This window comes from Schistocerca americana, chromosome 3, assembly GCF_021461395.2.
Source record: "Schistocerca americana isolate TAMUIC-IGC-003095 chromosome 3, iqSchAmer2.1, whole genome shotgun sequence".
NCBI lineage: Eukaryota > Metazoa > Arthropoda > Insecta > Orthoptera > Acrididae > Schistocerca > Schistocerca americana.
The window spans coordinates 884710167-884728488 of NC_060121.1; the positions used below are offsets into that span (position 1 = coordinate 884710167).

At 40.7% G+C, this 18322-nt stretch overlaps 1 protein-coding gene across 1 annotated transcript in view; it reads left to right on the forward strand.

The window, feature by feature from the left end:
• LOC124605364 (huntingtin) overlaps positions 1-18322 on the forward strand; it is a 511164-nt gene that overhangs the window by 345012 nt on the left and 147830 nt on the right. Inside the window, exons 37-39 of the mRNA XM_047136992.1 lie at positions 5055-5283; positions 5363-5504; positions 15446-15622. Of these exons, the coding sequence (XP_046992948.1) occupies positions 5055-5283; positions 5363-5504; positions 15446-15622 (548 nt within the window). The remainder of the gene's footprint in view (positions 1-5054; positions 5284-5362; positions 5505-15445; positions 15623-18322) is intronic.

An 18322-nucleotide genomic window follows, 5' to 3' on the forward strand; every position in this document is an offset into this window, starting at 1 on the left:
TTTAGATATGACATGTTCTGATGATACACAAGAGGGTGTGTGTGGTTTTTTTTTTTTTTTTTTTTTTTTTTTTACAGATGGTACATGAAGCTTTTTGAAAATTATTTACTCAAAAATAATAATAAATTTGAATTAAAAGATTTGTTTACAGAATAGTTCATACAGACTTGTGAAACTGTTGTTTGACCCACACATCATACTGGATTGAATGCCAGTTATGTCATCAAAGTGTTAGATTCTTCATGTGAATTTCTGCAGTTTATCATTTTGGTAGGCACATATTGATGACGTTAAGTCTTCTGTGATGATTTTTTCTACAAAAGAATTGTCTATATTTTTCATGTCGATCAACTCATGGCGGGCGTTTACATGTTGTTGCTTTTGTTCAGAGCTCGAGATATATGGGACAAACTTCGGACACATTTTTCTTCTCTTCAGAATGCTGTGCAGCATGTCTCGAACACATTATTTATAGATGCTGCTCGATCGCAATTTGTGACACAACATTGATACACTATGGCTGCACATCCACTACTTAACACTGCCTGCTTACAGCTCACACCTGACCGGTTGAATTCATATCTGTTGTTTTCAGTTATCAGTTCAAGCTACCAGCACAGCTACTATGCTGGTGTTGTTTGTACGTCTGGAATGAAATCGGTTACAGAACTTTTTGGACAGACTGTGTAAGATGTTATATGAGACTGAAATATGACTTTTTTATTATGCAATAGGGAAAGTAAAACATTAGGGGAGTAAAAAGAAAAAAAAAGGATATGAAATTAAATAAATTTAGTTTATATGTGATAACACTGTTTCTCTTGATGTGTTATGAAATTTGCTTTAGAGAATGTGCCAACTGAAAAAACAGTATAATAAGAAATATGATTCTTTAAAAACGAGTGAATACTAGTGACAACCTGGTTTCTGTCAAAATAGAAAATTCATGATTAAAACTAACAAATAAAATATAGGGGGCTTCTTGCAGGTAAAAAAAAAAATTTGAAATAATACTTTCTTCAGAAGAAAATATTTACAGCTGTCAACCACTCAGTTGTGCTTAAGAGAGTATTTGTTCTGAGCATTGAAGTTAGAGAAGCAGTATATCGAGGATAAATATTTTGGTTGATACGTAGAAGGAGAATACTGAGTAAAACATTCTCACCAAGCAGTGGCAGGAGAACATACGTACATATATGCATGCATACAGGTTTAACTTATGCAAGCTTTTGGAGCCAGTGACTCCTCCTTTTGGCAGAAGAGTTGAAGGGAAAGGGAGAGATGTGAAGGGAAAGAACTGCAGATGTTTAAGAAAATGGGTACGTTTCAGAAAAGTCACCCAGAACCCCAGGCCAGGGGAGACTTACTGGATGGGTTCTGGGGACTTTTCTGAACTGTGCCCATTTTTTTAAACCTCTCCAGTCCTTTTCCTTCACCCCTCTTCCTTCCCCTTCAACTCTTCTGTCAAAAGAAGGAGCCACTGGCTCCAAAAGCTTACGTAAGTTAAACCTGTGTGTGTGTGTGTGTGTGTGTGTGTGTGTGTGTGTAAGAGTTGTCCTGCCGCTGCTTGCTGAGTAGATATTTTTTATGTATCCAGTTACATTATATTGTCAAAAATTCATTATTTTCGTTGTTGTAGAATTCATTCTGAAATATAAGTTAGTCAGTAATTTTAAATCACTGTATTTACATAAGGAATAGTGTGTGTGAAGAGCTTTCTAGAGGGATCAATATGTAGTACTACATTTGTTAATCCCAGAATCAGTCTTTCACTCTGCAGCAGGAAGTGCACTGTCCTGAAATTTTCTGACATTTTGAAACTGTGTGGTGGGCCTGGACTTTAACTTGCAGCACTGCCTTTCACAGGAAGTGCTGTTACCAGCTGAGCAATCCAAGCATGATTCATGATCTGTCCTCACAGCTTTGCTTCCAGCAGTACCCCACCTCCCAAATGTACCAACGTTGATCCCTGACCCACTACCCAGTTTTAATCTGCCAGAGACTTTAAATTAATTTGATAACTGCATAAATTGTAGATGGTCATAACTGCACCAGATCACAGTGTGTGCACTGTTAGACTCAGATTATTTAGTGTATTCAGTGTAATGAGTAGGAAATGGAGAATAAATTGATACTGTGGAAGTAGTTCATATTGATAAGAAAACTGATGAGCTTTCTTAGGCCAGCCAAAAGTAAAATGGGATGATTTAGTAGATGAGAGAGGTAGGAAAAATTGGCAAAAAGAATTGACTCTTGAATCTTTAAGTTTCCTAATTTGTCACATATTTATGTTGCTATTTTTACATCTTTTTGATAGTGAATAAATACCATATTTACCCTCATACGAAGAGCTTTTTTTTGTGAAATTCACCATTTGATGGGGAGGGGGCAGGGTCTTCTTACATTCAAAGATTAATTTATTGCTGCTGAGGTCAACATTTTTATTTTGCGTAATGGATTAACATAGGGGTCGTCTTACAATTAAAAATGAAGATTTTTGCAGTTGAGGTCATAAGCACATTTCTTTTGAAGAATTCAGAAGGGTTTGAGGGAGAACAGTTACGCCAGGTTGGCAGGGAACTAGGATGAGTGTAGAGAGGGGAATGATGATAGGGCAGCAAATTTCATTGTGGTGTGGGCCTTGGAATGTATACAGTGTACCTTGACTTTTTGTGAATGTCTGCCGGGTTCAAACTGCAGTTTGCCTGAATCCACTTGTAGTCAGAACTGAACTGACTACAAAATTGGACAAATATTCAACAATAATATACATTTCTGCTGGAGATGATAAAAATTTAGGTATGGACCAGTGGCATACCTGTGTGTTCAATGCAGCAGTGTTCTCAATGGTCATGTGAAATAGGATGGGAACAGAAGAGGGTTTGTCAGCTGCTGGTCTCATGCATCCATTGAGAAAGTTGCTGGCAGACATGTTTGAAAGAAAGAGATGAAGGAATATTATCACATTCTCATGTCAATAGAGACGTGAAATCCACTATTTATTTGGGAAAAACAACTGTGTTAGCACGTCCTGTTCACAGTTCCCACTGTAACCACAACTTTGGAAATCGCAACATATCCAGAAAAAACAGTACAGTACAGTGTGTTTGAAAAAGAACTCCCTAGTTTTAATGTGTCCTAGAATCTGTACAAAGTGACATACACTATTCTAGTTTGTGGTGTTTGACTATCTACTCTCCAGGTTTGGCTCCCCTGCAGTTGGCAGGTCTGCTTGACCACGAGACAGCACCAGTGCCCCCCCCCCCCCCCCCCCCCCACCACCACCACCACCACACACACACACACACACACACACACACACACACACACACACACACACACACACACACACACAAAGTTCAGTTCAGTCCAGGCAGTGCAGTGCAGTGCAACTCAGCAACAATGTGTACTCCGCAACAGAAAGCACAGTGTGTTATTTGGCTTGTGAAAACTGAGTCAGTTATAACTGTGCAATGTAATTTTAGGTGTCAGTATGGTGGTGAATCACCTACAGCAAAAACTATCCATCATTGGCTAAAGTTTTTCAAGGAAACTGATAGTGTTTTAAAAGCAAAATCACCAGGTGGACTGAGAACTTCTGATGATGATGTTGAACAGATCTGTGATTTGTGTCGTCGGAGCCTGAAAAAGTCATTGGCCAGATGTAGTCTACAATTAGGAGTGCCTAAAGGTACTGTGTATGATGATGTGTGTAAAAGACAAGCCGTGCACCTACAAATTGCAACTGTTACATGAAATAAAACCTACTGATAAAACAAAAGATATGAGTTTGCTGTTGACTTTCTACACTTAATTGATGATGATGATGTCAATTTTTTAAAAACAATTCTCTTTTCTGATGAGGCTACATTTCATGTCAGTGGAACAGTTAATCGTCATAACTGCAAAATTTGGGGGGCAAAGCATCCACGTGAAGTTATTCAGAATCAACGTAATCTCTGAAAGTTAATGTCTGGTGTGGTTTGATGGAAGATTGTGTGATTAATCCTTTCATTTTTGTAGAAAAAACAATAAACAGGGACGTTAACAGTGACATGTTGACAGAGTATGTCTTTCCCCAAATCGACGATATTGAGGTGGAAAAGGGGCTTGTGTTTTTCCAACAAGATGGCGCCCCATCTCATTACAGTAACCATGTGCTTGCAGCTCTTGTCACTTGCTTTCCAGGAAGGTGGATAGGATAGGCAGGGCTGGCCCAATACCTTGGCCACCACAAAGCCCACACTTAACCTCACTGCACTTTTTCTTTTGGGGCCACATAAAAAATGCTGTGTGGAGTGAAATGATCAGAGACATCAATCATTTACAGGAAAGAATCGTCACAGCGGTTGGGACAGTTACACTTGAAGGTGAATACATAGCGAGAAGAGGAATACCATCTTGACGAGTGCAGGGCAACAAATGGATTCCACGTTGACATCTACTAACATTAAACAAAACTTGAAGGAATTCTCTTTCATGATATGTACTCATTGATGTAATTATTCATTAATTTCCCCATTAAATTTATACTTAAAACTAGGGAGCTCTTTTTCAAACACCCTGTATTTGTGACAGCAAAGATTACAACTTTTATTGTGGCTCAAACATGTAAATACACTGCCTCTTTTCTCGCCTCTCATTTGATTAGGTAAAACTGTCATCTCAGGTAATCATGACAATGACTAAAAATAGTGATACCACAGGCAGAGATACTAAGCTAAAAAGGAAGTAAAGATATACATTAATGCAAACCATTTCTTTTTATTTATTGTATGTCTCATTGTATTGTCAAAATGCAAGCAGTTCACAAATGCCATAAGCCTAGAACAACTGTAATGTTAACTTTTTTAGTCGTATAAGTCATATCAGTAAAACAGTTTGTAATTTTCATTATTCAAAACATGTTAAGAATAATTTTTTCCCTAGGAGCCCCTTAAAAATAAATAAATAAACAAACAAATAAATAAATAAATAAATAAAAAGTGGGTGGGGGGGAGATCTCATTCTCAGGTAAATATGGTATACTATGTGTCAGTGTAATTGTTTTACAGGCTATTAATTGGCTGATTACTACAAAGGCTGGAAGAAGTTTCATCTTGCCCCAACACCTAGAGGCCTCTTTAAACTGTGCTGCTTCTGTAATACAAGATACCAATCTTTCAGCAGTGTTGGGCCAGACTCAACATGGCAGTTGGGTTGCCTCTGCTGTCAGTGCTTTGGTCCATTGCACTTTACATGTGCTTGAAGGATGTCAATTACCTCAGCTCCCTAGAAGCCAAGGTAAGTGAAAAGCAATAAATTTATGTGAGGGTAATTGTCAAAAGAATGAATCAGTTTTACGTGTGTTCTTCTGTTTCAGCACTTGGTCCTGCTCTGGGAGATCCAGACATGCTTAGTATTGGCCATGCTTGTTGTCAGATGGCTACAATGGTATTCTGGCTTGAGCACTGCCATCTTGATGCCATTAAAATTGTCCCTGAATTTCTTCTCAAACCTATAATGTAAGAACATTATAAACAATGTAATTACATAATCAAAACAAGCAGGTTTCATCAAATGTTGTCAAACTATAATTAATTTGTCACAGTTGTTCCTTTTGCTTTATACCTCTTTAATAGATTTCATTAGGCATCTTTACTGCCAACACAGTTTGTAAATTAAGAAAGTGATTGACCTGTTTAAAACTGAATTCATTCTTTCTTCTCCTGTCTGTCTGATACTTCCTTTGGTTTGGAGGTGTGCAGAGTAGTACATTAGAATAAATACTTTCTTACTCTTACGTTTATTTTTACACAAAAAGTTATGGTTTTGAACATATGATTTCTACAATGTAAAGTACTTCATAAAGTAACAATATTGCTTACAAACTTTTGTTATAACTCAGTTCCTTTCTTATATTTGCAGACAGGGAAGTTTCTTTGTTCTAGGGGTACGATTATGGCACGCAATCTTATGAAAAACTCTTCAGTTTTTCTGATATTAATAAAATCCACCCCAATCGTTTTTAAGTTGCATGTCAAGAACTAAACCAGGGTTCCCACGGGTTCTGGAAATCAGGGAATTTCAAATGACTGGGAAACTTGAAAGGGGGAGGGGGGGAAGGTACCACTGGAAAAATCTTGTTTTTGTCTCAGTAGATGAAATGGTTAGTTTACTGAGGTGTGCAGCTGACTGGGTGCAGCTGAGTACATGCGCCGTTTCCCTACTCCGTCATTACTACTGCTTCTTCACTTCCTACCACTCCCCTCAGCTTGTTGTCAGTGCTGCCACCACTTCTTGCCGCTAGCCTAGCAGCTGCTGACGAGAGGCAGGGAGGTGTGAGGGATGGTTTGTTTGGATCTGGTTCTCAGAGACTGTATACACAGTGGCCAGAGGAAGTGGTCATGAGCGCATGAGTTGACTCTTGGTGATTGTGTGAATGTGTGTGTGCTCTCATTTTCTGACAAAAGCTATGGCTGAAAATGTAGTTGTGAGAGTGTGATTGTCTTTTCTACATTCCTGTCTGTGGCTCAGCAATCAGGAGAGAAATATAACAAAATTAAAACACTGGGTGTGGCGGTGAAATGATGACAGTGTAAGTGCTGGAAGGGGAACAGGGAGGGGGCTGGATGGGTGAGGACAGTGACTAATGGAGGTTGAGGGTAGGAGGGTTGCGGGAACATAGGATGTGGGAAGTTTCCACCAGTGCAATTCAGAAAATCTGGTGTTGGTGGGAAGGATCCATATGGCACAGGCTGTGAAGCAGTCAAGGAGATGAGGGATATCATGTTCAGCAACAGGGTGGTTCACTTGTTTCTTGGACAGAGTTTGTCGGTGGCCATTCATGCAGACAGACAGCTTGTGGACTGTCATGCCTACATAGAATGCAACACAGTGGTTGCAGCTTAGCTTGTAAATCACATAACTGTTTTCATAGGTAGCCCTACCTTTGATGGGATAGGTGATGTTAGTGACCGGACTGGAGTAGGTGGTGGTAGGAGGATGTATGGGACAATTCTTGCATCTAGGTCTATTACAGGGGTATGAGCCATGAGGTAAGGGAATGGTAGCAGGAGTTGTGTAGGGATGGACAAATTTATTGTGTAGGTTTGGTGGACGGTGGAATACCATAGTAGGAGGGGTGGGAAGGATAGTGAGCGGGGCATTTCTCGTTTCAGGGCACGACGAGAGGTAATCAAAACCCTGGCGGAGAATGTAATTCAGTTGCTCCTGTCCCAGATGGTACTGAGTTACGAGGGGAATGCTCCTCTGCGGCCGGACTGTGGGACTTTGGGAAGTGGTGGGAGACTGGAAAGATAAGGCACAAGAGATTTGTTTTTGTACAAGGTTGGGGGGATAATTACAGTCAATGAAGGCTTCAGTGAGACCCTCGGTATATTTAGAGAACGACTGCTCGTCACTGCAGATACGACGACCATGGGTGGCTAGGCTGTACGGAAGGAACTTCTTGGTATGGTATGGGTGGCAGCTGTCGAAGTGGAGGTATTGCTGGTGGTTAGTAGGTTTGATATGGACTGATGTACTGATGTAACCATCTCTGCGGTGGAGGTCAACATCTAGGAAGGTGTCTTGTTGGGTTGAGTAGGACCAGGTGAAGCAAATGGGGGAGAAGTTGTTGAGGTTCTGGAGGAATGTGAACAAGGTGTCCTCACCTTCAATCCAGATAGCAAAGATGTCATCAATGAATCTTAACCAGGTGAGGGATTTAGGTTTCTGGGTTTTTAGGAAGGATTCCTCTAGGTGGCCCGTGAATAGGTTAGCATAGGATGGTGCCATGCGGGTGCCCATGACCGTACCACGGATTTGTTTGTAGGTAATGCCTTCAAAGGAGAAGTAATTGTGGGTGAGGATGTAGTTGGTCATGGAGACTAGGAGGGAGGTTGTTGGTTTGGAATCCATAGGGCATCTGGAAAGGTAGTGTTTGATAGCAGTAGGGGTATGGGCATCAGGAATGTTAGTGTACAGGGAGGTGGCATCAGTAGTGACGAGAAGGCACCGTGTGGTAAAGGGAAAGAAACTGTGGAGATCGGTGGAGGAAATGGTTGGTATCTTTTATATAGGAGGATAGGTTCTGGGAAATAGGTTGAAGGTGTTGGTCTACAAGCGCAGCGATTCTCTCAGTGGGGGCACAGTAACCGGCCACAATGGGGCGTCCTGAGTGGTTGGGTTTATGGACTTTAGGAAGCATGTAGGAGGTGGGAGTGCGGGGAGTGGTAGGGGTATGTAGAGAGATGGACTCTGGGGAGAGGTTCTGGGATGGGCCTAAGGATTTGAGTAGTGACTGGAGATCCTGCTGGATTGCTGGAATGGAATCACGGTGGCATGGTTTGTAGCTGGAAGTATCTGACAGCTGACAGAGTCCTTCTGCCACATAATCCTTGCGGTTCAAAACAACAGTGGTGGAGCCTTTGTCTGTGGGTAGGATTATAAGATCGGGATCAGTTTTTAGATGGTGGACTGCGGTTCTGTCTGTGGATGTAAGGTTAATATGCATGTTGATGTTGAGGGATTTGGGGAATGATGGTGAGGCAAGGTTCGAGGATAAGAAATTCTGGAAAGTTAACAGGGGGTGGTTTGGAAGCAGTGGGGGTGGATCACGGTTGGACGGAGGAGTGAACTGAGTTAGGCAGGGTTCAATATTGGTCTGTGGTTGAGTCTGAGTGGTCGGGTTGGTGGTGAAAAAATGTTTCCAGTGTAGGGACCGGGAGAAGGAGAGAAGGTCTTCAACTAATCCTGCATGGTTGAAATTGGAAGTGGGCCAAAAGGTGAGGCCTTTGGAAAGGACTGATATTTCTGTGGGACTAAGGCTTCTGGAGGAGAGGTTCATGACTGTGTTGCAGGTCTGTTTAGGTTTTGGGTTCTGTGTGATGGTGGGAGGGAGTTTAGGAGGGTGGGGTAAGTGTAGTAGGTCTGCAAGACAGGCTTTGTCAGCTATGAGGGGGCATGGGGGAGGTTTGAAGGTTGTTGTAGAAGTGGTGGACAGTGGTACTCCGAGGCGGGAGTAGGAAGTGAGCAGGATGGAGAGCTTTTTGAGGTGGTGTTGTGCATGTTGCTCTAGTTCCTGCAGGGCAAGAGTTTCAATGTGTGTTATAGGTTTCAGGAATTTGGGATTACATAGCAGGAGAATTTTGTAGATGGAGAGAAGGTACTGCAAGGAGGATTGGGCTTGGTTGATATGGTTTTGCAGGACTATGTTGGTGAGGGCTAAGGATTGGCGGAATCTGAACAGGTGGAGGTCATTGTGGTAGGAGGGGTGGCCACCAGAGATGGGTAATTTGATGGTATGCCCATTTGGGGGGATTTCATGAGCCAAAGAACAACACAGGAACAGTATGTGGGACGGATCTGGCTAGGGTAAGGGAACTTTTCTGTATTGATGCAGATGGAAGGAGCAAGGATCCAAGGTGGTGCAAAAATGTGAAAAAATATCTAAGAAAGTAGAATTATGTCAGAATAATTACGCACAAATACACCCAAATACATGTGAAAAGTACGAAAAGGGCGTAATGGATGCACAGGGGGAAAAAAGTGATGCAGTCTGAGGAAGACGACGATAGTGGAAGGCGAAAACTCACTAAAATTGGCGAGAAGTCGCAAAGGTCAAAGTAGAGAATAACTAATCATTAATAAATGTATGTATATTTCTGTGGGTAGCAGGTTTGAGGCGGATAAGCGTAAAGAAGGGGGACAGCAGATGTGACTGGATGAGGTTGATTTAGTGGGTGCGAACAAGGATAGAATGGAGAAAGTGTGGGGTGGTGGTGAGGGGTTCATACTTAGAGATGTAAGATCATGTGGCACTAGAAAAGTGCGGGAGATAACAAGCAAAAATATGGGAACTAACACAGGGAGCGTGATCAGTTTGAAGGTATAGGCTTAATTATATTGGCGGCAGTAATGTTGGACATAAGATGCTGCACCAACAATCAGTGTGGTCTTGAGTCCGTTTGTTGCACACGGCCGAGTCAGTTGATACAGTGTGGCTCATAAGTAGAGCGTGCAGAGCGGTTCGTAAGGCAACAAGAGAAACACAGGAAAGAAAAAAAAGAAGGATGGACATTGAGTACAGCGATGCAAAAGAAAGTAGTTACAAAGGAAAACAGCACAGGGTTAGGATCAAAGAAAAGCCGTCAGGCAAAAATCAAACAATGGAAAATCCAGGATTTAAGTTTTTAATGTGCCTGTCGCGACTCCGCATCGCTGCTATATGGTGAGTAGCAACTTTCCTTCTCTGGTATTGTTACATTCCCTCCTGGATTTTCCATTGTTTGATTTTAATTTCAAGTTTTACATATGCATAAAGGAGGATAGTGCACAATTACTAAAGTGGTTAATAACACGAGGCAAATTTTCGATCATTCTACACTGCTTGACAAAAAGAGTGAAGCATGTGGAAGACATGGCCAAATGTCAGTGTAATTTCCAACATGTACACACCACCAATGGGTATGTAAATTATTAAAGTTATAATCCTCTGCAGCGTATAAAATGAACAACACAGTGCCTTAGTGTTGGTTGCGCTTTGTGTTGTTACCAGGACTGGTTGGGTATATAATGGGTTTGATGTTGGATGATCATTATAAAGGACATGGTGATGATGCCTACTCTTCAAGGACAGCATTATCATCATCTGGGAGAGACCAGAAGGGGCTTCATTGTTGTTCTCCATTTGGCCATCTGGTTGAATCCTGCAGCATCCAAATATGTGAGGTATTCGAATGTGACTGTTGGCTGATACTGGACTGCACAGGTATGTGAGGGCAGGCGTACTATCAGCAAGGTTTCGCTCAACTACATATGAGAAACACAGGGGAGGATTGCTGTATTTTGCACCAAGCGTATCGTAACCCCTTCGCATCTGCGCCTACCATCTGACCGTTTGAGTACAAGTAATAGACTCCCTGCAACATTCTACTTTACCCTGAGCCATTGTTTGGAGGCTAGCAGCAGCTGGACTAGGGAGTTACTGAACCATACGTGGGCCGCCATTAACACACAGAGTGGTTCTATGAGCAGGAAGATGGACTGCTGATGAATGGCATCATATTGTTTTCATCAGTGGCTCGCGGTTTTGCAGTACTTCGAATGAACATCACTGGTGAGTGTGGTGGCTACCTGAGGTGGGGTCCCATACAATGATGTTACTCTTGGTGTCATGGTGCAAGGACCCATCGGATTTGAATTCAGGTCACAGCTGTTAGTGTTTTAAGGGAACTTTGGAGGCACAGTGGTACAGCACAGATGTCCCACATCCTCATATGTTCATCAGCTGTGACAGTATTGTGGTGCCATTTTCCAACAGGACAGTGTTCGTCCACAGAATACATATGTCTCTATGAACTGTCTGTATGGTTTTAAGGTACTCCCATGGCCAGCAAGATTCCCAAATTTGTCTTCAACAGAACATGTGAGGCCACCACAGAAGTCATCTCCACACCAGTGTCTGTATCTAGAATATCGAGGACCAGTCACAACAGTTACTTGTTGGCTCTTGCCACAGAAGAAGATACGATAGCTTTATGACATCCTTCCCAACCAAATCAGGACCATTGTCTGCAGGCCACAGAAGGTGCAGTGTCATACTAGCAAGAGGGCTCATACTGACAAGTGCATTGTAAATTTGACTTGATTTTGTAATCACCAAAATAACAATAACAATATTACGAAAAGGATAGTTGCTACTCACCATACAGCGAAGATGCTGAGTCACAGATAGGCACAACAAAAAGACTGACAGAAAGTGAGCTTTCGGCCAACAAGTCTTCATCAGAAACACACACACACACACACACACACACACACACACACACACACACACACACATGTGCGCGATCATGGTCTCCAGTTTTGTGTGTGTGTGTGTGTGTGTGTGTGTGTGTGTGTGTGTGTGTGTGTGTGTGTGTGTGAGTGAGAGAGAGAGAGAGAGAGAGAGAGAGAGAGAGAGAGAGAGAGAGAGAGAGAGAGAGGGGGGGGGGGGGGAGGGGGGGTTGTGTTTGTGTGTGCACGCGCGTGGTTGTGTGCGTGTTGTCAATTTCCAACAATGGCCTTGTTGGTTGAATGCTCACTTTCTGACAGTTTGTTGTGCCTTTCCTTTTCGTAATATTTTTGTAATCCATCCTGGATTTTCCATTGATGAAAATAACAACAACAACATTTTTTTTCATCCTCCCCTTCTGGGTGCTTCATTCTTTTTTTGTCAGGTAGTGTATATTGGCAAGTGCATAGTATTTATTTAAATTCTTTGCAAGAAATTCATGACAGTAAATTCCCCTCCTTGTGTTTAAAAAATTTAACAGCATTTCATATAACATGTAAACTGTGTAGAGAGTATTTTAGGACCTCAGCATCAAACTTCGAGAAATGATAGGTCACACAAAGAGGATAATTATTTGTTAACGAATTTATAGTTTTAAATGTGTCCTTAAGGTTATAATAATTATTAACTAAAGTTGCACAAAAATTACTGTTTATTATTATTATTATTATTAGGCATGTTCTGGCAATAATTTATATGAATGGTTCACGCAAGCTATCTTTCACCTCAATACAAACTGCATACCTTTGCATCAGTGCCTGTCCAGCTGTGGAGAGCTTGTCATGGTCCTGTTAGATTTGTTGGAATGCATCAGTGATTTGAACTATCAGCTCAGTTCTAGTGGCTGTTTGAGTAACATAAACTGTACTCTTTACATGCCCTCAAAGAAAATAATCATGTCAGGTGAATGTTTCAGCCACTCAGCAGCTCTTCCTCGACTTATCAAATGTTTCCCAAAATCAACAGTTAGCTGTGCTCACGCATCAACTCTGAAATGTGCTGGGACTCCATTATGTTATTACCAGAAGGCTCTAGGTGTAGCAAGAGGTAGATTGTCCAGCAATACTGGAAGTGTGGTCTGCAGGAACTGTAAGTAAGGACTCCAGGTAACATAGGTGGCAGTATTACAGGATCTAAAAGATGATTATCCCCAATTCTTACCTTTACGTTTATGGAGAACCTTTACTGGTGTGATCTAACACCAACCACATTTGAGTTCTCGTCATCCCAGATGTGGCTGTTCTTGCTGTTAAAATAACATAAAGGAGGCGTCATCTGTAAATAAAACATGTGTGGAAGGCAACATCATCTGGTGTACAAACCACTGCACAGACTATGTAGGATGTGGTTAATCAGCTGGTTGTAAAACCTACACAATTTGAAGATGGTACATCTGTAGGTTGTACTCCCATAGAATGGGCTGTAGCACATATACCACTTGAAGATTGATTGCTAAATTTATAGATCGCTTCACCCTCAAGTTCTGGTATTTTCACATCACATCTACTGGCACCAACATGCTTAGAATGTGAATCCCCTTTTTCTCATGTGTGTCCATGAATTTCTGCAAAGGTACTGTATTGTGGATATCTTCTGTTAGGGAACCGATTTTCATAGATACAAAGAACTGGTCTTTCATTTCCCCTCATCTCACTGTAACACACAATCAAGTCAGTGAGCTCATCAAATCCATACTTGCTGTTACTAACAGCAAGAAAACCTGGATTCAGGACTAGTAAGACGCGCTACACTGAAGGTAAAGTATTACAAGAATGCAAGCTGAATGCAGCACTGGTAAGATGCAGTCTGGTCAAAGTATTACAACACAAACTGATTGCTGGAACTGGTATGACTTCCCAGAATAACAATCTCACTAGGAGCTGCGCAGCGGGTTGCTTAGATAGTGGTGCCCATCATGAACGTGCGCATAACTCATAAAGAGTGGACAAAATATATGAAATGTGATCAGAAACTAATGGAAATTTTTGCTTGTCATAAAGAATCTGTATTTATTCATGAACATCAACTTTGTCCCCCTTCAATATAATACATTTGTACCAACACTTTTTCCGGCCTTGGAAGCGGTTGTGGAATTCACTTTTCATTATGGTTTGAATTCCTTCAGTGATTCTGTTTTTATCTCATCAGTGGTGGCAAAATGATGGCCTTTTGTGGTTCTCTCCAGTCTCAAGAATAGAAAGAAGATACAGAGGCTGAGACAACAAATGGTCCCCCCCCACAAAAATCATGAACAAGCATTGAAGTGTGAACAGAAGCATTATCATGATGCAATTTCCAAGAGTAGTTTTTCCACAGTTCTTGTCATTTTCTTTGGGCTGCTTCACGGAAATGGTGCCTAACTTCCAGGCAGTGTTTGTTATTGACCGTGTAATATAAGGCAGGAATACATGATGCAGTGTCCCATTGTAATCAAAGAATACAGTGAGAAGGACCATCACATATGACTGAACTCGTCAAATTTTTTTTTCGGTCTTGGACCTTCAGGTAGTTTCCACTGGGGTCATTATACCTTGGTTTATACATCACACCCGTAAATCCATGTTTCATCACCCCTTACAATCTTCTTTAGAAGCTACGGTTTGTTGTTGACTTCATTCAGCAATTTCCGACTGAAGTCATTAATTCAACAATATAGGAAAAAACTGTGCTGCTACGTACTTCATCCTCAAAACATTAAAAAGAAAAAAAAAGAAAAGAAAAAATGCTTGGCATGAGCCAAAGAATATGCCGACATCACTACCAACCTCTTTGATGGAGATTCGGGCATTTTCCAGAACCATTTTCTTTACTTCTTCCATCTTGCCATCAGTAATTGAAGTGGTAGGGCACAAGGGCAGTTATCATCTTCAACATCTTCTCAACCCTCTTTGAAACATTTATACCACTCATAAATTCTCTCTTACTGATAGTAGATTCACCAAAACCCATAGTCAACATCTCAAATGTGGTGCTGCACTTTATTCCATTTTTCAAGCAAAATTTAATGAATATTGTTTGATCCATCTTTTCCTGAAATAAAAATTAATGAAGCACTCCAAACCACACACAAATTTTTTGACTGTCAGCAATGAACGAAGTATTCAAAACAGTTGAAAATACAAGCATACATCAGGAACATGTGTACCAGCAAGATAAAACATATTTTGAAAATTGAGTGTATAAAGCCTGTGAAATAAAAAAATCCGTATACTTTTTGATCACACCTCATATATATTCCGTAATGAAAGCAAATTGTCGTCTTTGTGTGATCTAGCATCCCTCAATGTTAAACACCTTGTAGATCATAGTAACAGCTTATAATAACTTCAATATTAAAAAGCTTTCATGAGGCATGCCCACATCATAAAAAGAGGAACATTTTAGACTACGTAAGGTGAGATATAGATATGAGGTAGTTGAATTTTACATCTTTTGAAAGGTAAGTTTTTCTTTTAGAAGAAGTTGCTTTTTATACCTTCTACTTGTATATAGATCAGCTATTCATATTCGCACTTGCCCCATTTCTTCTCCACTGATGATATTGGATTTTATCTAACAGCCCAATTTGTTTTTCAAATGTATTGTGTTATTTTTATTTTGCAAAAAAGCACTTTGTTTTCTGTTTAGGAAACTGATAGTGTGTTTATCGCGCATGCCCCTAATCAACTCGTACGTTATCACACCACCGGATGTCTGGCGACATGGATGGCAAGTGGAACTGAATGGACCAGCAAAGACTCATGTCCCACCAATCCCTGTGGAGTACCTTCAGGATATTGATTTGTTGCAGCAGCTAATTTTCCGGTTTGTACTGATCTCTTACTGAAATTTGTGAATATTGACTCATTAATTATTTTAGGTACTTTGCAAGTGTTTGAGCTTATCGGTTAATGTTCTACTCAATAGCACACACATATATTTACCTCTACACCTGCAGCTACAGTTATAGGTACTCCAGACCACAGTGAAGTGCATGGCGGAGGGTACTTAACAAAGTACCACATGTTAGGGTTTCTTTCCATTCGAGTAGCATATGGAGTGAAGGAAGAAAGGCTGTGTAAATCCCTCTGTGCATCCTGCAGTTAGTCTCACTATTTCTTCAAGGTCCCAACAGGGGTGGTGGTGGTGGTGGTGGTGGTGGTGGTGGTGGTGGTGTGTGTGTGTGTGTGTGTGTGTTTGTGTGTGTGTGTGCGCACACTGAAGAATATCTCTGAGATTCTTCACATAATACTGCTCCTTGAAACTCTGTAAATTGGTGTTTGTGAGATAGTTGGTGGCTGTCTTCAAATTCAAGCAAATTTAGATTTTTCTATATTTCCATGATTCTCTCCTGCGACTGAATTAAAACTGCAAATGTTAACAGTTCATGTTCTCTTCTTTGTATATGTCCTGTATCTCCAGTTACTGCTGTTTGGTATATGTCCCACAGATTTGAGCAGTAATCTTAGATGGGACACAAATGATTTGCAAGCAGTTGAATCCATTCCATTTCTTATATCTACAAATTGTCTCGCCAGATTATTTACATGAGTTGACAGGTTCCACTTGTGACTCATTTATGTTATAGTCAGAGGATACTACCTTTCGTAATTTTATTAAGTGTTGTACAGTTTTACATTTATGAATATTTAAAACAAGTTCCCAGTAGACCCTACAGTTTTCAAACATATGCCATAAGTCTGGGAAGTCACAGGCTAGTTTGTCACAGATTCTTCAAAGTCTCTGATTCAAGCCTTCCACTCAGCTCAGACTGGGAAGTCCCAATCAGTTCTGGGACCAGTGCTGCAGATTATGAGCTCCATTGAAAGCCTGTAAATGAGGCTGGTCTTATGAACCTTCTCTGCCAGATGCTGGAATGATTCAGGTTTGACACCATACTCAAAACACACCATCATGTGTTCCAACATGTGCCATAACCTGAAGTTGGGTGCACCTTTTTCCCTTGACATTTGTCAGAATGGCCTCTTCAGAATGCTGAATGTGGCCTCCAGAAATACACCAAGAGTGCGCAAGACAATCCTTCCTGTCCCTAGCTGCCATTTCCGTAAAGGGCTCCATGGTTTGCTGTATGTCCAAACCACTGACAGTTAACAGATTCCTTCCCTTTCCCACTTACTTCCTGTGACATGGGTCAGAGCAGGCTTCTCAACTGGTGCAGTGTGCCTCACTCGCTCAGGTTCAGTTCATGTGGAGGACAGCCCCTCAGGCTCGTTGGCTAGGTGGATGGATGAAGTGCCTCGAGTTTTCCCATTTCTGTCCTTCCTCAGTACAGGGCCCCTAGATCTACCACTGACATGCCACTTGCAATAAAGTGGGTGAGCGGTATTAAATTCTGTACTTTCTTCAGAGGAGACATTATTCATTATAGAGGATTGTACTTGCAAGTTCTGTTTGAGATCTGAAACTACAACAATACAATACTCAAGAAAGCTGTATGTGTAAATAATGAAATAAAAACTAAGGATTTAAGTTACAAATTCCTTGGTGCTAACTTTGAGTTCTGAACTTTTGTCAAGGCTATGCTCATTAACGGATTCAGGTAACAATGCAAAAAGGAGTGCAGTTGTACAACAGGTGTTGACCCCCAACACTACTGCTAAAGTGTGAAAGTAAATGGAACTCAGTGCGATAGTTATAATGTGTATAAAACACAATATTACAAAGCAGCAATTCATTTTGTAAGAGTTAAGTTTACATCATAATCATAAAATTCCAGACACTGCCTTTTGTAAAAACAGTTCAGTGAGTGAAAAACTGGAAATATTGCACTAATCATACAAATACTTTCACTGCAATGAGAAGGAAACAAGTTTCTGAAAATACATTTGTGCAAAAGTTTATTCAAATAAACTACTGTAGCTTATTGTTCATTACGAAGTATTTTACATGTAACTATCGTTAAGTGCCAAAAATATGAAATTAGGGGCTATGTAGATTTGAAGAAGGATACTGATGCTATAATTTTCTAAGAAGCACAAATTTAGTTTACTATTAATGATACAGGGTGTTTATAAATTAGTTATACAAAATTAACCGTTGATTGTGAAAAAGATAAATAACTTACAGGAATGTTTGATACAGCACTAAATGCAGTGCATCTTCTAAATTTTTATTTAAACAAATGTTCAGTGTGGGTCTCATCTGTAATCATTTACCTGCCAAATCCTATGAAACAAGTCTTGATGTATGGTGGCAACTATTTGTGTTATCCATTGTCACAGCCCATTGACGTTTCCCGGATGCAGAGGAACGAACACTCAGTCTTTAATGTAACCCCATACATAGAATTCAACTGAAGACAAATCAAATGATTGTGGTGGCCAGATGTTCTTTTGCCATGTCCAGTCCAAGTCAGCAAATTCTTACAGAGAAATACAACAACTTCCCAAAGATAATATGGAGGTGCACCATATTGCTGTAATATAAATTCTGTGTCCATATCCTGTTGTAATTGTGCCAGTTAATAGATGACTTGGCAAAAAGGTAAGGACTATAAATCTTGTT